This window comes from Rhizoctonia solani, chromosome 16 (assembly GCF_016906535.1).
Source record: "Rhizoctonia solani chromosome 16, complete sequence".
Taxonomy (NCBI): Eukaryota; Fungi; Basidiomycota; class Agaricomycetes; order Cantharellales; family Ceratobasidiaceae; genus Rhizoctonia; species Rhizoctonia solani.
In genome coordinates this window covers 2,184,794-2,206,265 of record NC_057385.1, presented here as the reverse complement: position 1 = coordinate 2,206,265, position 21,472 = coordinate 2,184,794, and the positions used below count along the sequence as shown (strand labels likewise).

Sequence of the window (21,472 nt, the reverse complement as noted above, 5' to 3'; positions counted from 1 at the left end):
TGCCACATACCAGCGAAATGATTCAAGGCAGTCAGGGCAACCCATACGCTTCTCGCCTTTTGTCGCCCCCAGCAATAACCTCATCTTTACCGTAGTCGCACAGCCCATCGCTCCTATGGTAGCCACTGGCGTCGCACACTCGTCCCCACTAATGGCCTCTCTTCTTGGGAACTTCTCGGTAGAAATAGGCCCACGGAGCTCACCACTGTTAGGGTCATTGAGGGGCATAGGACTATCCCAAATGCACACTACTCTGGAGAGCGAAGCGCAGGAGACTGAATAGCAAACGCCCGAAGTAATTTAACTGAGGTCCGATACTTGGCTCCATGCTAATCCTTCCCATTAGACACCATTTAGAATGCTGCGCTGGAATGAGCATGCTCGCTCTGACCCAATGACACACGACTATTCAAAGCCCAACCTCCAGTGTCTAGCTCACCAAATATCTCCGTATATAATCGTAACCGTTTTTGTTTCATAAAAAACGAGTGAAATCCCATCTATTCTCCTTGATTCTGTCATCCGAGTGTATATATGCGCGTATTAATCTCGATCAAATGGCTGCTATACTCATATTTGTTCTTCATGAGGTCTTCGAAGTGAGTATAAATTAATAAAATAGTGTACCAAAACTTTCGCATAGCCTCGCAAGCCAGGCTCCTTAGCCTTTACTTGATAGGCAATAATTCTTCCGGTAATTCTCAGCGTGTTACTATCTTATTCGCGACTGAAATGATTTTGGTTTGACAAAGAAATAAAATTACACGAATTCCAACGGTCCATGTGTCCTGGCCAATGTCGTGAACGGTGCGCCTCAGTATTCACATATCAGCCTACTTAAATTTCGCTAATTCCTTCGCGTATGGTTCCCATGCTGTTCCATATTTATCCAAGTATGCCTTAAGCTCAGCTTTTTGTTCGGTCTGTCACATTTGAAGTATTTTAACATGAGTTATCGCCAAATGGTGAAATTGGTTCCACTTACTATAGTCCAAGGCTCCCCTGAACTCCCTTCCTCATACATATCGGTGAACAATTCGGTAAGTGGTGGACGCTTCATTGCTTCTGCCTGGAAAATAAATCACGAATCAGTGCGCCATTCGCGTTCCAAGAACTCAAGTGTAACCTCATTACCTTTTTAAACCCTTCCATAACGTCGCGCTTTTGCTTTGCTTTGAGTGCTTCCTCTTCATCGTGGGACCACCATCCCTTGGATTCAAGGAACTTTCGGAATCGATGATGCGGGTTATCTGTGGGTATTGTCGTTAATCATTCTGATACACATTCATTGTTCCACAAAGTGCATGTTGCGGGTTGGGAGATCAAACGGCATGTATTCAAGTTCAACATACCAATCTTCTTCCAATCTTCTACTTCTTGCTTCGCACGATAGGCAAAACTGTCATCTGAAGTTGAGTGGTGGCCGACGCGATACGACATACACTCCACGAGTACCGCCCGTCCACCATCACTGCCGCTCAATGCGCGCCTTCGCGCCTCTCTGACCGCACCTAGAACAGCAAGTACATCGTTCCCATCAACTCTGAAAGCATATTAGTAAAAATGACTAATAAACAAGTCCGCACACGATACCTAATAGTATCCATGCCATATCCAGGCCCGCGAGAAGCAATGCCGTCACCAGCATACTGTTCGGTTGTAGGCGTTGATATCGCAAAACCATTGTTCCTACAATGAATATTGACGCTTTGGGTTCCGTTAATCTCATTGAAATTGTTACAGTAAAGAGCCAACTTACGTCCTCCAAGGACGCTTGCCATCCCCAGTCCTGCATGGAAGTCTCCCTCCGAGGCAGCGCCATCTCCGAAATAACAGACAGAGACATCTTTGCCTCGTCGAGCTGGGTCCTTCGGAGATAATTAGATTGGGGCACTTCTATGACCTAAGTATGCTAAAGCCCACCCTCTTTAGCGCATAAGCAACACCAGCAGCTTGGGGGATTTGAGTTGCTAATGGAGAAGAGATTGTGTGGAAGTGATGATCGGGGGAACTGAAATGCTAACCATACATGGTAGAGTTAGGAACATTATAGAGCTAATATTATCATACTCACGACCGGCATCTGCCTCCCCTTGGTGCTCTTATCGTGTTCGTTTCCAAAGCACTGAGCCATAACGCGATCAATACCAAAGTTCCTCCAAAGCAGGACACCCATTTCGCGATATTGGCCAAGTACTCTGGTCCGTGGTCAGAACTACTCAAATATTAAAACATCAAACTCACTCGTCTGTGTCAGCGAGGGCCGCCGCACTTCCTACCACACTAGCCTCTTCCCCATAGGATGTCATCTATTTGGATAATTCAGTTTGGATAACGAAGCGGGGCCATAACTGGACTTACATAAAAGCTTATCTTCCCTTGCCTTTGTACGTTGTATAATACCGTGTCCAACGCAGGTAACAGCATCATATTCTCGTATCTGTGAAGAAATGCTATAGTCTAGTCCCATAACATCGCTCTATCTAATACTTACATTCTCCTCGCAAACTCCTCGTCAATCTACCAAAAAGTTGCTTCTTCTGTATTTATTTCCAATCTAATTAGCTTTCACTTACCTCGGGAACTTCAGCCCCTTCAATAACTACACCCGAGCCATCCAATACCCGATATGTTGGGATGCTCTTCGACTCTAGGACCGAGTTGAAAAAGTGCATTTTAGTTGTAATAGCTGATGAGGGAACGCCGGGCAGATGTCCATGACGCGCTTGTTGAGGCGACTCGGCGGCAGTGCCTGACACCGCTCTCGTGCTCGCAACCTTTGCCAGCTGCCTAGGCAACTGGGAACGACGCGCAAGACGAATAGCAAGGGTGCGGTTCATTGAGAAAGATGTGGTTGGGTGTAAAGGCTAATGCGCGACACTTTTAACATTGGGGACCCGATAGTCGATTCGCGTGACAAAAGCGGACGGATCATTTCCTTATACCACGTGATGATATTGACCAGGTGGCAATGTGGCTACATTCTACTTCATGATCACAACTCGGGCAAGCCTACAACTGTTTGCTTGAAAGTAGCGACCACCATCCGATGGTCGCTGACAAGAAATCCTCCTTCGAATCTATTTGGTATGACGCCGTAGCGCGTCACAGCCCATTGTTGCTGGCCCGTTTGCATGACCTTTTGAGCATTATCTTGCCTATCTCTCGTACCGGCCGGAGATACGGCTGCAACGGCGCCTGTATCCGCAACCAGGACCACATCGATCACATTTCTATGATCATGCTCCCCGAACCCCGTAAAAGTTGCCAGCCAATCCCCATATCGCGCTCCCAAAAGTCTAGCCGTATTGAAATTTGAAACACGAGTATGCAGCTCGTACCGAGAATCCAAGAAGAATGTGTGTCCACCCTGCTGAGGACTCGACCCATCGTCGACATAACGCCATCTAGTCAGAGATCGGTATCCATCCTCGGTATCGGGCGAATTGAGGTCTCCTACAAGGAAAATCAACGGAGCCTGGCCCGAGGGGGATATCCGATCGACAAGCTTATCAACGTGATCAAGGATCAGCTTGCTGCTTTCAGTGCGCGCCTGTAGTCCTCTTTCGTCATAGTGCGTATTAAATACGTAAAACGAAGCTCATTCTTGACCGTCGTGAATTCTGCAAGTGTTGCCATTCGAGTTTGCCCCTGTATAGAGTTAGGAGAGTAATTCAATCTGTAAAATATGAATAGTGCTTACAGCGTCCCAACCTACACTTCCCGGTTTTTCGGGTGTGTCACTGAGCCAAAAGTGTTCAACGTTCTTCAGAGTTGCAACGTCCTTGCGCCAGAAAATAGGTACTGCTTCTCCTTGACGCTTTCCATCGTTCCGGCACACACCGGTCCAGCCCCATCCCTCGCCTAACAATTGAGCTAAATCTCCAATTTGGTTCCAGAGAACCTTGTATAGCTAGTATACATTGCTCTTGGTCTTAGTGGATACTACATACCTCCTGGAAACCAATCACACTCGGATTTTCCCACAAAACTTGGTCTGCAAGAGGCGCTCTGCGCTGATACCAAGGTCTTTCACCCCATTCAACATTTGAAGTATTCACTCGTGGAAATATGTCCCCTTCAGAGCCAAGGGGTACGATATTGAAAGCCTGAGTATCGTACCGAATATTAAAACTGGCAATTGTGAGTTCCATTATTGAGGTCAAGTTTGAGCTGCGGAATAAGATGCCGTCATGCTTCTGATGTCATGGGCGCTTCACATAAATAGAACTCTATATATGCGTCTTGTAACAATACATTGTATGCGTATCAAATGATGAGATTAAGGGCGTTGGAAGAGGCAATTAGTACGCAAGAGTCATCATGGCTGCCTTGGGGGTCTTGTCCGGAACTACGCCTTCATCGGCGGTGGGAACGCGGTGCATCCAGCATTCAGCCGACTGGGAAAACCCCCCTCAAATGTTAGTACAAGTACACCTTTTTGAATAAAGTTCCATACCTGAGGCGAAGCAAACATCCTCCTATCCGGGAAGATTTCCTTGATCTCACATTCAAATCCGTCGGTCTTGAGGGTATAAGTCCTCCACAAGTTTTCTTGACCGTGCCCGGCAAGCGAAGGCTCAACTCCAGCCGAAATGAGCTGGAACGCGGCTGGTTTGCTCATACGGCGGAACATTTGTCCAATTGCGAACTTTTCTTCCAGGAACTGTGGCATATGTTAGCCCCAAAGAACAGAGAAAAGGAACAGAGAAAAGGACATACAAGATGGGCGGTCTCCTGGGTCGACATCTTGATGGTGCTAATGCACACACACGCAACATGGCCTTCGCACATCAAGTTTACGCGCCTGGTTTGGGTGACGGGTGTCTCGGGCGAGGCGGACGAGACTGGGCCCGATGCGGGGGTTTCCCAGATGCGCTGCACGCTGATAGGTTTGGAAAAGTAGGCGCTGTGAGAAAGAGGTCAGTACTGGGTTGTGGTATCAAGTGAGGGGAATAAACCTGAGAGTGCGCTGGAGGTCGCCTTTGGCGGTTAGTGCAATACGCTCGAGACCTGTGATCTCTGCGGGCCAGTCGAACTGCAAGCAAGTCGTAAGCCACCATGAGCCACACCACAACCGTGAGAAACTCACTTGGAAGTAAGTCTGGTTGGTGCTAAAAGAATCCGAAGACATGTTTAATAATAATAGAACGAATAAAATGCAAGTTATACAATGGGTAGCAAAAGACAAGTCCGTTGAAGAACTGCGAGGCTCTTGGTTCTTTCCAGCTAGTCTTTATAACTTGTTACGATTGCAGGTCTGACCTTAGTTGAGCTAGGGGAGTTTTACAAACGGAACTTCGTAGCGGCGGAGCACAGAGCCCGGATCAAAGGACACAGCGCTTGCTGCGTTATACTGTGCGTCGAAAGGTGAACAACTCATCCGCCCGAACTGAAAAAAAAGTAATTGGCACCCGAGCCGATGACAGCGATCAAGAATCAGTTATCGAACGAGCGTGCTACATACAAGGCGCCGAGGTCGAAATTGGAATATTACAAACGGTGAGTGTGGGAGTAAACCACCAACTCGTGTAGATCAAAGATACCTGTCCTTCAAATCAAGCATATGTTGGGCTTTCGGACCTCGACCGCCAAGAATCGTGTCAATATATGACATTGGACTGATTAGGTCGGATTGAACGAACGGGATGGGTCACGTGGAGCCCGACCGTATCTAGTGCAAAGCCAAAAAAAAAACACCCAACTGACGTATTGCGCTCTCCCAACTGTTTCTTCGAAACCAAGAATACCCAAGTCAAGATGGAGTAAAAACATACCATGGCTCTCTATTTACCCCCACCACCCAGACTGCCACGTGACCGCGCACACAAACGACACATACCACGATGGGCGCATCCAACTCGACATCCAACGCCCCGCCACGACGAGCCCTACATGTCCTGCGCGTCGCACCGGGCTCGCCAGCAGCCGACACGGACATCTCGCCATTTTTCGATTTTCTAGTCGGTATCAAGGGGCTCGAAACCGTTGATCTCGACTTGGCCAGTTTGGAACGGGTGATCGAAGGGAGAGAGGGTCGGGAACTCGAGTTGATCGTGTGGAGCAGCAAGGTCTCACAGATGCGTGGTATGTTCATATGATTGTACATGTGCGTGCATGTGTGTGTAAAATGAGAATTGATTTGGTTGGGTGGGTACAGTGGTCAAGTTGACACCAACCCGGAAATGGAGTTCGGCACTTCCTCCTCCGCCAGATGCGAAACCGTCACTCTTGGGCCTGAGCATGCGCCTATGTAATCCTGAACAAGCGCTGGAAAACGTGTGGCATATTTTAGACGTGCACGAGGGCAGTCCGGCAGAATCGGCCGGTCTGGTTCCCTATGGAGACTACATTATTGGGTTTTCGGGCGGGGTCCTAGAGCGAGAATCGGATTTCTATGAGCTGGTGGAGGAACATGTGGATAAACCGTTGAGGGTTTATGTTTATTCGTTTGATTTCGAGTGAGTGGTTTGGACGGGTGTGGAGGGAGTGATTTACTAATGTGTGGGCAGTAATTTGAGAGAGGTTGTGTTGGTGCCGAATAGGATGTGGGGAGGACAAGGATTGTTGGGATGTGGAGTTGGGTAAGTTGTCTGGTTTTTATGCTAGTCGCCTTGATCTCATGCCCGAGGTAGATATGGGTTGTTACACCGTATACCAAAAGACAGATCTAGCCTTATGCCTGTTGAAAGAGAGGAAGAACCAGAAGAAGCCGAGCTGTTTGTTCCTGCTGGGGATGCGGGTGGATCATGGTACGGTGATCGACAGGCGAATCAACACGGACAGGCGTACGACAACCACGGATATTACGAGTATGATGACGGGCACGGACATTCGCACGATGACGGACACGGGCATTCGCATGGCGATGGACACGGGCACTCGCACGACGACGCACATGGGCACTCGCACGATGATGGACATGGGCATTCGCATGATACGGGACACGGACACTCGCATGATCCCCATCCATACGTTACGCCCACGGCGTTTTCTTTCCCTGCTCAAAAGTACGACTAGATTGGGTATTGTAATGGGCTAGGGCGTTTTTGGGGTTATTCTAGTTGTTTGTTTACTTGGTGTATGAGAGATGGTGTGGAGGTGGGCGTCTTGTGAGTTTGAACTATGGATAGTGTAGGGTATACGCGTGTGAGCTTTTGTTTGTCAGTATCACTTGTGCCGGTGGTTGTCTTTTGGCACGATGCAATGAATGGCGTTGGGAAAAAGTACAGGCGGCGCCATTGAGTTGTGCAAAAATTATTTGTGTATGCGCGCGGGTGTGCATGGCTTTCGTATAATGATTCGAGGCCCCTTTGAATGAAAAATAGCCTCGTAAGCTATTGGGTTTGCCTGTAGAGGACCAACTGCTTCGGATGCACGAACTTCTGGGTACAAGAGCGGGGACAAGGTTTTATGACCGGGCGGGGGAAGGTCGACTGGCTGTCGCGGTTTGACGGGATCGCCATTATTTCCGCTCGGACATGTCTTTGCTTTCCCGAAAGGAATGGTAGGTGAAAATAGAACAAAAGAATGGTGCTTTGTGTCATTTAGGTGCTGTAGATAGCTGAAGCACGCATACACCCGACAGATAGAGGGTAGTCACGGCACCCATATAGCACGTGACTTTTAATAAGACCTGGGCACGATCGACCACAACCCAGACTGATCGACTGCTAGCACATACTTTATCTAATCGCCTGCCAATGAACTCGCCCACACCATCGACGCCATCTTCGGGGGACTCGCCGCCACAAGTGTCGGTGGAGCTGACTTCGCAGCAATCGACGGTTGTGGCGGCACTAACGACTATTGCCGGGCCATCGCCAAACAATGCCAAGCGGCGGCTTCCGTCTGGGTCGGTGCCGTACGGATCGTCAAATAGACGGCGACGGGAGGAAAGCATGAAAGAGGAGAAGCAGCGGGAACAGGAGCGGGAAGGGGAGCGTGGAATGGCGGACGTGGAACTGATGAAGTACCTGAATTCGAGTGGGTGGGATTGTGATTGGCTGGCCTCGGACGCGCGACTGACATTGACAACTGGGTGTGCTAGTTATTCGGGATCCGTTTGACGAAGGGGTGGCGGTGTTGTGATGGCTGTGACGTGTAGATTAGATTGTGATGTAAAGGGGATCGAGGGTCATGATCAGGACCCGGAGGGGGGGAGAATGAAATAAGTGATTGATTTCGTGCTGGACGACGACACGCACCAGTTGAGCTCGGGATGAGCGGCGCGGACAAAAGCCGGCGACGGGGCTCTGTGCTGAGCGCACTGCGGCGGACCGAGAAGAGCCGGGGCAGCAAGAGCGACAAGGGGCGGTCGTCGCTGGACGAGCACGAGCGCCTGCGAGAGGCTGCTGCACGGAGCACGGGCCTCCACTCGATACTCCCGGACCTCGGTGACCAAGACCGCCCGAGGCACCGACCAGCTGGCTTGGATCTGCGCCAGATAGCCCGGGACGAGGCAGCAGCCAAGCTGTGCGGAGAGCGCGAGTCGGTCCCCCCATTACCGTTACCACTCCCCACCGTTCCCCTCTTTCCCTGCGCACACTCGGCCCTTGCCGCCCACACTCAGCTCAGCGGCCCTCTGCTCAAACACCAGACACCAAACACACTCGCCAGACTGGTTCGAACAAAGCCATGGAAGTCCCGACACGCCGTCTTTTGCACCTATGCGCTCCGCAGCTGCAGCTGTGCCCAGCCCCATCGAGCATCCGTTCCCTCGTGCGACTCGGCCACCCGCACCCTCGCCTGCCTCCACCTCTTTGCAGCACCCACCCCCGATGCCCTTGAGCTCGCCCGTCTCGTCGTCACCGAGGACAGGCAAGTCTATTCCCATTTCCATTCTATTTCAGCTAATTCTCATTGTCTCATAGCGTTGTATTCGTTGTCGAGCCCACACTCGCATCCGACGACAGCCGACGTGGCCCCAAGGACCTCGACGACCGCAAGGCTGTATTTCAAGTCCAAGGCATAAGTGGCGCCCCCATGCACCCTCCTCACGACAACCCAAGCGATCGTTGTCTCGTCGCAGAGATTCAGCCGGTGCTAATACACTCAAGTCCGCAACCAGTCACCGCCCCCAGACCGTTGCTAGCCTCGGTCTCCATCCGAGCTCCAGCTCTGCCAATTTGGTCCTAGGCCTCGATGACGACTCGCGAGTCCATGCCGTTTGGTTCCTTCAATGTCCCGATGCAGATGCTCGTCAGCGATGGGTTTCATGTATCAAGCGAGCCGTGCTCCTCCAGCGGTCCGCCAATTTCATTTCATTCGCACACGTTTCCTCTACTGACATATCCATGCTATCCATTTCTACAGTGCCGAACGAGCTGGCTTTGGCGGCACAATCCACTTTACCAGCCCCAGATCCGTCACAGACCCATGCCTTCTGCAGATCTTGATGTCGTCCTTGCCATGCGTGCCCAAGCACATCGCAGCACCGTCCCCTATGCCAGCCCCCCCGTCACACCCATGGCCACCACCTTTTCTCCCATCGCACACTTTTCCCCCGTTTCCCCACCATTTGTCACCAGTCCCACCTCCCCACTCTCTCCCGGCTCCGAAGCATCCCACATGGACACTATATCCCTCGGCTTTGCCCGTTCCCAAACTCCGACCTATGCTCCCTCGGTCCACACGACTGCTACTGCACCTGCCCTTATTCCACACAGCAAGTCCCGAAGTCGGAGCTTGACAGTCACAAATTCCGCCCCCGTCCAGGCTCTCCGTGGTTTCTTCAGTCGGCCTCCCTCCAGGGGCGCCAATAATCGGGCCAGGACCACTTCTGGAACTGCTGCTGCTGCCTCTCCTACCACCACGACCGGTCCGAACCATCTGGCCTCGTTTACGGCCGTCAATTCCGCAGAGAATGGTGCTTATGCGCTTGGGACACCGATCTCGGCCGGGTTAGGCAGCATGGATTTATCCTCGGCAGCCTCGACCATGGCTGGGGTCATCGACGAACCACTCGGCACGCCCGGTCCTGGGCCGTCTACGCTCCCGGTCCTGAGCTCCACCGGACTGCCTGCGCCCAAACCCCCCGCCATTGCGCCCATGAGCAAAGGAATCGGCTCGTTGCCCCCTCCTCCGCGGGCGAAGCGCGCCGGAAGTGTCAGTCATGTGTTGGCCCGTGGGGACGAGACGGTTCGCGGGCGGGACGAGGAAGAGGGTGTGAGGAGGCCTTCGTTGGTTCCCATGCTCTCGCTTTCGTTTGGGAGAGGGACGATGTCGATCGGGAAAAGGCCTCGGATTCAAACGATTTGGATTCGCGCGTGCAAGAGGACGAAAAGGAGCGGGTCCAGGGGGGCGAAAAGGACCGAGCGCGGACAGACGAAAGGGATGCGACCCAACATGCACGAATCCTCCCACCCATGCTTGCCCCGCCGAGCTCACCACTGCCTGTCCCCCCCGGCCCGGGTGCATCGAGGTCTTCGCTTCAACTACCGGGTGTGGGGGTCCATGCGACTGGAAGTGCGCTTGCGCTGGGATTGCATCATCCTACCGGCTCGGCCCTTGCGCTGCCTCCTGCCATGGCCAACCTATCGCCTTTGAGCCTGCCACAATCCCAGTCTGTACTAAACTCGCCCCCGACTGCGTTGAATTTACCTCCGTCCGCATCGAACCTACCCCCAATCACGTTGGCTACGTCTGCCTCTGGCCCGCCACAGGCACACCCCCACCTTCCGACCCTAGCGCTCCGAACTGTGGGGTCCATCCCCATTCTCCCCGGCTCGTGGCCCGTCTCGCCAAACTTGACGGCCATTACACCTAGCGATGGGGATGGCGTTACGCCCAGTGCCATCACGCCCAGCGATGTCTATACGGGCGGCGGTAATAACCCAAGCGATATGTACCTCGCTCGGGGTGATTATCAACAGGGTGTTGCGCACGGTGATTATCACGGACAAGTAATGACGCCTAGCGACTACCACCATCACCACCATTATCATGCCCAAGCCACTACGCCCAGCGCCGTCACTCCCAGCGACACATTCGGAATGTCCCCGAGCGATCCGCTAGGACCCTACGGTTTCTCTCCGTACCGGATATCCATGACGAGCGACGCGTTCAGGATATCCATCCACAGCGACGCATACCAGGCCGCCGTCTCGTCGCCCACGAGCGAATCGTACCACACCCCGCCTTCGGCCGTTTCGCGCTCGACACCGTCGCAGTATTCCGCCCTCACCACTCCAAGCGTCGTTCTCGGGGGATCGTATTTGAGTTTGGCCGGGCGAGCGAGCGAGGACGAGGTTGCGTTGGCGAGTGTGTCTGTTGGTCATTTGCCGATGGGTTCGGCGACTCGGTTGGGCTCGACAACGAATGCGATGCCTTTTACGTCCACGTCCCATCTCGCTGCTGCGGGTTCTACATCTTACCTCGCGGGATCGTCTTCTCATCTGGTTACAGCGTCCACGTCCCACCTTGCCACGACCTCGACTTCGCATCTCGATACTTCCACCTCACACTTGGATCTCAGCGAGACGACCCATTTACCCAATTCTACGCCCTTTACGACCGATGCGGATAGTATGTATAGTGTTAAAGTTGGACAGAGCAGCTCGGACGGGAGGAACGGGTCGGATATCTTCAGGTCGGGTCGAGCCATTTGGACGCAACCAGGTCGAACCATTCGGACACGGTCCGATCGAACAACTCGGACGCATTCAAATCCAACGGCAGGGTGTCGCTTGCGTTTGGACGCGGGGCGCTGCACGAGTATTCGGGAACCGATGGGTGGGAGGCGGGGGACTATCATTCTGGAAAGAGCGTCCGGTCGGGGTCGGGAGTGCACGCGAGTCTCAATCCCAGTCCCAGTCTCATTCTGTGTACACCCAGTCTATCAGCGTGCGCGAGAGTCCGACTCGGACGGTCGCGACGGGGAGTTACCGAGATCGGGAGGGCTCTATGCGTGATCGCGATCCGGACTCTGCGCCTAGCTCGCCTTCGAGTCAGGCTGAGAACTATGTGGGTCCGACGGGTGGGTTGTTTGGTGGTGTGACGAGAGAGTCGTTTAGTCCAAGAGAGTCGTTTGGTGCGCCCAGAGAGGCATTTGGTCCGCGAAGGGATTCGTTTCGTGTGCGGAGGGATTCATTTGGCGCTGTGCCTAGTTCTTCGTTTAGTTCTTCGTTTATGGTTTCGGACGATACTGCGCATCCATTCTCGAGTACGTCTCCGTCCCAGACCCCCGTCAAGTCGGCTCCCTCTCCCGGGGCCGTCGTGGACATCGAAGAGCTGGTTCTTATGCCGGCCCGACCTTGTACACGATTGCCTCTGGTTCGTTTTCGTTGGATCGACGACAAAGTCAACGGGGGAATTCGGACGCGCTTCCGCCTGCCGCGCCCCCACCGAACGTACCCCTCCCCCCGACCCCATCGACGTCTAGACCCAGTACACCGGTATCGAGACCTAGAACGCCTTCACGACAAATCACGAGCACGCCGCCTGTCCCGCCTTTACCTCCCCCACGATCGTCTCTGCGCACACGACTGAGGATGCTCTCGACGCCGTCCACTCCCGAACCGTCCCTCGCGAACTGGGCCCGCCGCACGAAGACGAACTCGCCCAGCCGATAAGCAAAGTCCCGATGCAGATGCTTGTCCAGGAAGACTCGAGTTCGATACGGCGAGCAGCGAGCGAGCACGGGGCCTCGCGAAGGACTGCAGCAGCATGGTGGGATGGGAACGAGTTTGCCTCCGCCCCCACGTACGAGGCCGATGGCGATTCGACAACACTCGTATTCGGCATCTGCCTCCGACCGAGACGGTTCTTCCGAGGGTCGGAGGAGTGACGAGTCTGGGAAGCGGGGACACGGGGCGCGTGACTCGGCTGTTCATTTAGAAAACCGGGGAAGCGACTGATATTTGGTAGTTTTGTTTTTTGTTTTGGAGGAGGGGGTATATATTCATCTATAGTGGTTATATTATGCTTTTTTGTTTGGATTGGTTTCTTTTTCTAGTCTCTCTCTGTCTGTTTGTTTCTGTCATGACTTCCGTCTCGATGATTGGTTTCGCGTGTATGTAGACTGGCTCTGTTTGCTTTTTCATTTTTTTATTTACTTGCACTATGGGAATTCTCACCTCTTGTCTGTTTCACGGGTCGGGGAGGATCGGCGTGAGAGATTACATACGCCATCGTGTGGCTTACTTAAGGGGTGATTTTCTGGGTTGACGCGAGCCTCACAAACTCTTGTTCTGCCCCCATCCCACTATGCTCTCCCGTGCTGCGCTCCGTACGATCCCCACCGCCCGTGCGTTCTCGACTTCGAGCTCGCGGCTGACCAAGGTCGCTGTGCTGGGTGCTGGAGGCGAGTATCTGCGCATTCATCCAGCATATTCGCACGCTCACCCGCAGTTGGATATATCCAGGTGGAATCGGCCAGCCGCTCTCTTTGCTCCTCAAGCAAGACAAGCTCGTTAGCTCCTTGAGTCTGTACGATATCCGCGGTGCACCCGGTGTCGCTGCCGATGTCTCCCACGTCGACACTCCCTCGACCGTCAAGGGATACCCCCAAGACAAGCTCAGCGAGGCCCTTGAGGGCGTCAAGGTCGTCGTTATCCCTGCCGGTGTTCCCCGCAAGCCCGGTATGAGCCGTGACGACTTGTTCAACACCAACGCTGGCATCGTGCGCGATTTGGCACAGGCCGTTGCGGACAACGCACCCGATGCGCATATCCTCATCATCTCCAACCCTGTCAACTCGGTAGTGTCCTATTCGTATTGAGATTAAACTCATGGACTGATTGCGTGCTAGACCGTTCCGATTGCGGCCGAGGTGCTCAAAAAGGCGGGCAAGTTTGATCCCAAGCGGTTGTTTGGTGTCACTACCTTGGACGTCGTCCGTGCCGCCCGATTCTTGTCCGAGGTCGACGGTGCGGCTACCCCCGACGAGGCTCCGGTCACCGTTGTCGGTGGACACTCGGGTGTGACCATTGTTCCTCTCTTGAGCCAGAGCAAGGGTGGGTACATGCATTCCTCCTCCCCCCCGTTCTTGTCGCTTGGCGATCTAATCTGGTATGTATTCTCCAGTCGGCCAGTCCCTCCAGCCCGATAGTGAAAAGTGGAAGGCACTCGTCAATCGCATTCAATATGGTGGTGACGAAGTCGTCAAGGCCAAGGATGGTGCTGGATCTGCTACCCTTTCCATGGCTTACGGTGCGTCTTCTTGGGAATCCAACTAAACATGACCCCCAACTTGACATTGTGAAACAGCCGCGGCCAAGTTTACCAACCAGCTCCTCCGCGCTCTCAACGGTGAAAAGGGTATCGTTGCGCCCACCTTTGTTAAAAGCCCATTGTACGAAAAGGAGGGCGTCGAATTCTTTAGCTCGGCAGTTGAGCTTGGCGTATGTGCTTCTGTTCTCGTCTCCAACGCGCATTTACTCACACTCGTTTATCGATTCAGACCAATGGTGTTGCAAAGATCCACCCTGTTGGCAACGTCTCCCCGGCTGAGCAGAAGCTCATCGACGAGTGCTTGCCCGAGCTCAAGAAGAACATTGCCAAGGGTGCCAAGTTTGTCACTGGTGCTTGAGTACTTTACTGTGCATCTGAGATGTAAAATAAATAAATAAAAAATCACGTACCAAGTAGCTCATGACCTATTATGAATACAAAATACGTTCTACCATCGCGCTGAATTTGAAATTGAACTGTACCCTGAGTTTGGAATTCAAGTTTCTCAAGTTGTCGCCACCATTATCCGAGCCACACTCACAACTTTGCTTTGAAACTCAACTATTTGGCTGGCCTAAAAGATCACTGGCAAAAATATTAGAGTCTCATGGAACTTGACTTGGACGATGGGAAAAAACAAAAGCATGACGAAGAGGATCCAGGTACCGAGCCGCAGAGCTCCGACGTTCATATTATTGCAAGGGAAGGGAAGGAGGGTATGTATCGGAAATCTGCTGGTTATGTTGGAATAACTACATGGAGCTCTATAGATGAACTCAGGCTACCCTAACCCATCAGATCGAACTTGAAATCGCACTTCGAAAGAGAGTAGCCAGAGTAATTGAGGCCAGAATAGCATGGGCCGAACAGTTGAAGAAGGTATTAACAAAAGGTGAGCAAACTCTCTCATTTCTGTGCTATCCCTCTCAGTTTCGCAGGCCAAGGCAAACAAGTCACCCCGACCCAGTACAAGCCAGACAGCAAGCTATCGAATCGTTTCGGGCCCTCCATGCTCCATTGGACCTTGACCCGCACACCACTCACCCCGAGGTACATATCACTTGTGTCGGAACCTACCACATCCTATCCATCGTCATCAACTTCATCTTCCAAATACCTCTATCTTATCCCCCAATCATCCGACCACACGCTCCTACTCTTGTCCTGTCCACACCCGTCCTGTCCGACCCCGCACCCAAGTGCAAGTCTCCAAGGCCTACTCAACCACGCACGTATAGCCCACGGCCCGTCCTACGCCTATGCATCGCACGACGAATTTCTGCGATCGCCCGGGGCAAGTACCCTCATTGACGCATTGCAAGACCCAACGAGATACGCACAGATCATCAACGAGGGCATTCAAGTCAAACTCGGGGGCGTAAGAGGGCTAAAAGAACTGTTTGAGAGTGCGGTGGAAGGCGTTGGACTGGGGTTGAGTGCGGATACGGGAGAGCTGGCGAGGTTGCTTGGGAGAAAGGCGAGAAAGGGGGAGATCAGGGCGTTTGGACAGGATGAGGTTGTTGATATCGAGAGCGTTGACGAACCGGTTGGGAATCAGAGGTGGAAAAAGTATGGCGTGTGGGCTCCTAGGAGGCGAAATAGGGTGCAAGAAGAAAACGACGATAAAGGGGAACTTGATTGCGAGCCGACTGGTAGTTGTGCTCCTGACAAGGCTTATGTTGAGACTCCAGCGATACATGTGCCGAATGCGAGCCGGTTTCATATCAAGAAACGTATAGTCATTTCGGACTGGAGTCGGTCGTTGCGCCGGGGTTCGTATCAATGGTTAAATTTAGGGAAGGTGTGCTAATTAGATGATCGCAGGTTCCGTTCAACCAGGTGGACCTACCCATCGGTGGATGATTCGCCTAAATGCACCATCTTATGTAAGTTGTTATATATTTCTTTGCATATATATACTTTACTCACAACCATCGTAACAGTCCGATCATATAACAACCTTTCTATCCGCCCTGAGAGTACAATGTGCTTCGATTCCGCCTGTCTTTGAAGATACGATTACCTGTTCGTCACCTCCGTTTGCAATATCCCGGCTCTCGAAGCAGCCGTTCCTAGCCCGGGTTACGTTGATATTTGCGGATGATAACACCAAGGATGTCGTTATTACGCACTGGATAGACGTGAGTGTATAATTAAACTGGCCAAGATATTCAACGTTAACTATACAGTACGTCTCAGCTGGATCCTGTTCGTTCGGGAAACGCAACACTAGGTGTTGAGCAAATCTTTGATGTCGAGTTGGACAAGAACGCACAGTTACTTCCACCTGATATCAGTAACGTGCCCAACAGTATACTTTGGTCTCAAGATCGAGGAGACTCGGATAGAGTAACAGAAGACACGCGAACTGATAGAAGAAACGGTTGTCAAGTCGGAGCCTCAAGAGGGTATTTATTTCTCAGGAAGCTTCAGAAGACAGAAAGTGCCTTTGAATGAAGAACCGGAGCCGGGTATGCCTTGATTTGCTTGACATTTACCTTTGTTACTAACGATTTATAGTGCACGAAAGGATTGTTCCTGTATTGTGTAAGCTTCGCGCAAGGCTACCACTTACTTTGGAAGGTATACTCTATCATTTATCGATTACTACTTCTAAGGTTAAAAAAAATCCTTGTAGATGCTGCAAGGTTTGGGCACGTTCCGCAAGTTCCATATATGCTTTTCGACAGTCATCAGGATCTACTCGATGCCGTTCATGGTCGGCGGAAGGCGATAGAGGTTGCTTTTCATTATTCGTTGCTCCTATAATTACTCACTCGGTAATCTAGATGGCCTATACTAGAGCACTACTCAGTATGCTCAAGACTGAATACAGCAGCTATGACGCCGATATGGAGCCTGGCCTCGTGGAGTCCCTTACTACAACACAGTTATATGCGCACCTCCTGACTGAGAAATCTTTCCCAAGACCCGAACTAAGCGTAGCCCGCATCAAGATGGAAGAGGCATCCCCTGTCCCAGATGAACTGGTGCTATCCATACCAGAAGGAATTCAATACTGTGGTGTTTGCGGGCTGGACATCTCGAGGCACCCTCCAACCAGTCGGATACTGGGACCTTCCAAGTTTGCTTGCATAGCCTCTGGATCTTTTCAGCGGCCTACATGCGACATTGGACTTTGGACAACGCTGCGTCCCTTACGCGAGATTATCCAACGGGTAAATTTAGCCCCTGGTGCAATTACGACCCTTGGTAGCAGAGCATCTCTTCGTGGGGCCTCCCAGCTTGTGGATTGTGCTCCTCCTCATATGACACTAGCCTTCCATGCGTTGACTCGTTATTGGAGACTCAAGACTTTTGAATACGCATCCAAGAGACACAACGCAAATCCATCATCTGAAATCAAGCTTCCACTTGAACTCCTGGGTGTAGACGAATCCCACGTGGATCGAACGTTGGCGCCGCATGCATTGCTGACGCTGATAGCTCAAATATTTATCAAACGGACTGCCAAAGAAGCATTAAGAGCCCGTTCCGAAATGTTGGGGGGATTGTCTCAAGTGCCTGAAAAGTCTATACTTACCACAACGCATGTATCCCGAGCTTTGATGGATGGTAGGAATAGCGCGGGGTGGCTGCCACTCATGGCAGTAGCACGTATCGGTATCATTCACTCAGATACTATGCATTCCACTGGGGTCTAGGCCGCTAACCGGTAGGTTACTTACTCATTTGTTTTCGAACAAAGGTGGGAAAATAGACGCATCGGTCCAGGTGTGCGAACTCTTATATACTCCGTCGCACGCCCTGTGTATTTATTCTGAACGTTTCCACACAGTCCTAGCCCTGTTCAAATACAAACAAGGCCAGTTGCGCCTTATTCCGGTCACTTCTCCACTTGCACATGCTCCTTTTTCCTTTAGCGTCGGGGGCTGTGTTTCTAGAAAATCTACCGCCACGCGTTATACGATCGTGTACCCGATTTGGATATTGCACGATGTCCCAAGCACTAATACGGCTGTCCACTAGCTCCTAAACCCCGGTTGCAGCGCAGCCCAACCTGGCACGGCTTGGCCTATATAATGTGGCCATATGGCTCGTTCCACGCCACGCCCTCTACCACCCCGCTATCACCCTCTAGTACTTCCATCTATACCAAATAATATGTGCAGGCAAATTGTGTGAGTATGTACGAATTTTTCGTTAGACACTGTGGCCTAACTCGCGGCCAACACAGAGAACGATATCGTTTCGAAGCTTGTGACCACACAGTATGTTCAGGAACTCATTAAAGTATTTGCGAGCAATGAACCAGGATACTTTAGCGCATTAAGGAGGGGCCAATTGTTGGCATCAAAGGCGAGCAAACGTTTGCTCGGTGTTCGGAATCAATGAGCTAACGTACTGAACTCCTTAGATTGCCTGAGGGCAACTTGCACAAAAAGTCGAAATCACCCGTACGGCTGCAATGCTAAATCCTGTAGACAGGTAATTTTATTCAATAAGTAAACGGCATGGAGTTAATAAATATTTCACAGAAATACGAACGAGCTATATACCCGTAAGTATCGAAAGATAAAAACTTGGATCAACATTGATCTTGGTTTCCGTAGCGAACGACCCAAGTCAGGGTATTGCAACGAAAAGTGAGTTGAATTCTATCAAATGCCAAGTATCTTGTTCTCACCAGACCCGTCAACTCAGATGCGAGGGACGAAGTGGCTCAGATTGTGTTATCGCATAGCACTATCCCAGTGCAATTCTCGTTTTGATACCCTTTCTGGCTCATTCCACATACATCGAGAAGCAGCTGTATTTATTGACTTATTTGTATTGTTAAAACCCCTTGTATTTCATTTATTCAATAATAACTTTTCGTAAATATAGACATATGGAATGAGCAGAGGAAATTTGCATTGATTTCATTTAGTATCAAGAAGGCGCTAAATCCATACACACGCATACATAGTACCGTTCTTTTACATTAATGTAGATTAATCTCACCAAGAACCCATTACTGTTCGTAAAAGGTCGGAAAGACCTGTGTTAATTGGTACAAGAACCACCACGAACGAACATCTGTGGTAGCTGTCTTTCCCTTCTTCTTTTTCTTCTTGGGCGGCGCCCCGCCAGTTGCCCCGGTCTCTGCGGGTGCGTCTTCTTTCGGGGGGGCAAGTTCGGCGACCTGAATAAACGTCCCAGTTATCGTCATCCCAGTTCCCTTTCTTATGACATCCAGTAGATCTTCATCGGTTGGGACAAAGATAGTAATATCGCTAGTACTGGGATCATGTGATCCCACCCAAGTGAACCTTGAATCGTCAACTGAAAGACCCATCACGTCAGGTTGGGTGATACAGGCGCCATAGGCGGGTGCTGTTTTTAAGAAACGAGATGGTGATAACGTGAGCCGAGCCAGGCGTCGTTGGGCAATGTCCGCGAATGAATTCCCCTCGGAGGCAGCTGTGGTATTCTGGGCTGGTTCGGTAAGCGTGCCAATCACTCGGGAGCTTATCTCAACACGCAGTGTAACATAGGTCCTGGCGAGCTCGTTTGGCCCAATAATGGATTCGAGTTGCTCTCTCCCTGGAGGAGCAAAATTGCCCCAAACGGTACTGGGGTCCGGAGGAGGAGGCTCTTTAAATGCATCCATGTTCCAAGTCGGGTTTTCACCAGAGTTTTCGCCCGAGTTGGCATCGCCTTCGCCTTCGCCCTCCCCATGCCATGCACCGTTATCAGTATCGCCAGAACCCCATGCGTTAAGGGAACCCCAGCCGCTCGTGTTCGAATTGATATTTGTCCACTCTGTTTGAACGCCATTAATACTGGGTGGCTCGATTCCGTCAATTAGCAGTTCAGTATCGGTTGGTTCGAATATTATATCGTCCCCTGTGATAACAGGTTGTACCGGAGCGACTGGATCAAGCGTGTCCATCTCGCTGTCTGCAGTAGTTTCTTCAGGAAGGAGTTCACCAAACACCCAAGTAGATGGCCCTGAGAGTCGTTGGCCCCAGAGTGCTCCACAGGCCTTTCCCCATTTGTCAGGAAATATGTTTGCCAGTTTGTTGGCATGTGGCATTTCTTCCTTGGCTAATTGGACAATTTTCTTTCCTTGAGCAACACCGAATCGTGTGCTCTTCTCTGATGGACCAAAGACCTGATTGGTATCAAGAAAATTGAGGAATGCTTCAACAAGAATCGGGGTGTCATGCAGCTTGGCCTCGTTCCTGAGTATAACTATAGTTTAGGGCGGCTAACTCGAGTAAAATTAATACGAAACCGTACCAATATATACCCTTGTCATAGGCATATGACGTTAAGAATAGCTTGATGACACGTTCGGGATCTTGAAAGAAGGCATCCATTGCCTTTTCCCTTGCTGTTTCAGGTTTAAGGTCTGCATCATACAGATCCTGGGTGACGGGCGCCGAAGGAGTACCCGATGTTTCCGCCTTTTCTTCGTCTTCAAAGTCGTCGTCCGACTCCCCATCTTGAGAGCTTGCCTTCTCCTTGTTGGTCTTGACTCCGTTAGGGTTTGGATCGATTAGTCCGAGACATATACCAAGCTGTTTAATAAGTTCGAGTAAATATCGAGGGCACTTGTGTAATCGAAATAACTTACTGCATGAACTACTGCCTGAACATGTACAGGGAAGTGTCTCTTCTCGTTAAAGTCCTTCCATGCTTGAATCATTCGATCAAGATACGTTTCGCGTCTTCATGACAAAGAAAGTCAGTCAGAGTGCAGTGCGCTATTCGATTAAGCCATCGCTTACTGATCATATTTGTAAATTGGACGTGCATTCTTCGTGTCCTCTTCCAATTCCTCCCACCAGGCAAGAGGAACTTCAACAGTTTCACCCTTGTCGTTCTTCCTCTTCTTGCGACGCTTCTTCTTTTCGCCATCATGGCGAGCTTGTAATCCGATTGTTGGTATACCTTGCTGGTCTACACCAGGCGTATCATCGTCCTGATCCACTTTGATTCCCGTGGCTACGAATTGTGAGAAGGGAATAATGGTGACACCCTCTGGTTTGGCAGGGAATGGTGGCCACCTATAAAATGGTACACCAGCTGGCCAATCAGAAGGAATTTCACTCATTGCTAGTGTCGATGTGGCTACAGGATGGAGGGAGGGTGATGAAGAATGGGGTGGCTACGGGGTTTTTATGGTGCGGGCTGTGAATTACTTACGTAAACAGAAGTTTGATGGCAGCGATTTGGTGTAAATATGAATCTCAGTATTCATTTTGGTTTTAGGTATGGGATCCGGCCCGTGTATCCTATTGTGCCGGGAAGCATATCTTACTTGACATATTTTAGGGCATATAACCAACTA

The 21,472-nt window shown here is 51.2% G+C and overlaps 7 protein-coding genes across 7 annotated transcripts; 4 read left to right on the top strand and 3 right to left on the bottom strand.

Moving 5' to 3' along the window:
• Positions 1 to 833: 833 nt before the first annotated feature.
• RhiXN_01954 (pyruvate dehydrogenase E1 component alpha subunit) lies at positions 834 to 2,840 on the bottom strand (the record flags this gene model as incomplete). Its single annotated transcript, XM_043321773.1, has 12 exons — positions 834 to 923; positions 986 to 1,069; positions 1,135 to 1,250; positions 1,353 to 1,543; positions 1,594 to 1,689; positions 1,756 to 1,868; positions 1,924 to 2,019; positions 2,075 to 2,198; positions 2,245 to 2,309; positions 2,362 to 2,440; positions 2,495 to 2,520; positions 2,577 to 2,840. The coding sequence occupies 12 exons, from the start codon at positions 2,838 to 2,840 to the stop codon at positions 834 to 836; spliced, it is 1,344 nt and encodes a 447-aa protein (XP_043187596.1).
• A 155-nt stretch (positions 2,841 to 2,995) lies between these two features.
• On the bottom strand, positions 2,996 to 5,134 carry RhiXN_01953 (endonuclease/exonuclease/phosphatase family protein; the record flags this gene model as incomplete). Its single annotated transcript, XM_043321772.1, has 9 exons — positions 2,996 to 3,553; positions 3,613 to 3,651; positions 3,704 to 3,904; positions 3,954 to 4,134; positions 4,312 to 4,400; positions 4,460 to 4,666; positions 4,723 to 4,909; positions 4,962 to 5,038; positions 5,093 to 5,134. The coding sequence occupies 9 exons, from the start codon at positions 5,132 to 5,134 to the stop codon at positions 2,996 to 2,998; spliced, it is 1,581 nt and encodes a 526-aa protein (XP_043187595.1).
• A 712-nt stretch (positions 5,135 to 5,846) lies between these two features.
• RhiXN_01952 (GRASP55/65 PDZ-like domain protein) lies at positions 5,847 to 7,020 on the top strand (the record flags this gene model as incomplete). The annotated part of the gene is made up of 4 exons (XM_043321771.1): positions 5,847 to 6,087; positions 6,161 to 6,461; positions 6,513 to 6,584; positions 6,636 to 7,020. The coding sequence occupies 4 exons, from the start codon at positions 5,847 to 5,849 to the stop codon at positions 7,018 to 7,020; spliced, it is 999 nt and encodes a 332-aa protein (XP_043187594.1).
• A 683-nt stretch (positions 7,021 to 7,703) lies between these two features.
• Positions 7,704 to 8,091, top strand: RhiXN_01951 (uncharacterized protein; the record flags this gene model as incomplete). Its single annotated transcript, XM_043321770.1, has 2 exons — positions 7,704 to 7,986; positions 8,051 to 8,091. 2 exons carry the CDS (start codon positions 7,704 to 7,706, stop codon positions 8,089 to 8,091), a joined length of 324 nt encoding a protein of 107 aa, XP_043187593.1.
• Positions 8,092 to 8,221: 130 nt separating this feature from the next.
• On the top strand, positions 8,222 to 12,787 carry RhiXN_01950 (uncharacterized protein; the record flags this gene model as incomplete). The annotated part of the gene is made up of 6 exons (XM_043321769.1): positions 8,222 to 8,824; positions 8,874 to 9,247; positions 9,327 to 10,167; positions 10,215 to 11,526; positions 11,591 to 12,273; positions 12,410 to 12,787. The coding sequence occupies 6 exons, from the start codon at positions 8,222 to 8,224 to the stop codon at positions 12,785 to 12,787; spliced, it is 4,191 nt and encodes a 1,396-aa protein (XP_043187592.1).
• Positions 12,788 to 13,206: 419 nt separating this feature from the next.
• Positions 13,207 to 18,905, top strand: RhiXN_01949 (malate dehydrogenase; the record flags this gene model as incomplete). The annotated part of the gene is made up of 20 exons (XM_043321768.1): positions 13,207 to 13,307; positions 13,351 to 13,699; positions 13,751 to 13,955; positions 14,026 to 14,151; positions 14,209 to 14,342; positions 14,402 to 14,515; positions 14,971 to 15,064; positions 15,111 to 15,944; positions 15,997 to 16,058; positions 16,116 to 16,313; positions 16,372 to 16,473; positions 16,529 to 16,643; positions 16,693 to 16,755; positions 16,811 to 16,911; positions 16,962 to 17,748; positions 18,371 to 18,502; positions 18,551 to 18,621; positions 18,672 to 18,694; positions 18,747 to 18,779; positions 18,824 to 18,905. 20 exons carry the CDS (start codon positions 13,207 to 13,209, stop codon positions 18,903 to 18,905), a joined length of 3,726 nt encoding a protein of 1,241 aa, XP_043187591.1.
• A 242-nt stretch (positions 18,906 to 19,147) lies between these two features.
• Positions 19,148 to 21,235, bottom strand: RhiXN_01948 (uncharacterized protein; the record flags this gene model as incomplete). Its single annotated transcript, XM_043321767.1, has 4 exons — positions 19,148 to 20,360; positions 20,419 to 20,699; positions 20,756 to 20,849; positions 20,910 to 21,235. The coding sequence occupies 4 exons, from the start codon at positions 21,233 to 21,235 to the stop codon at positions 19,148 to 19,150; spliced, it is 1,914 nt and encodes a 637-aa protein (XP_043187590.1).
• Positions 21,236 to 21,472: the final 237 nt, after the last annotated feature.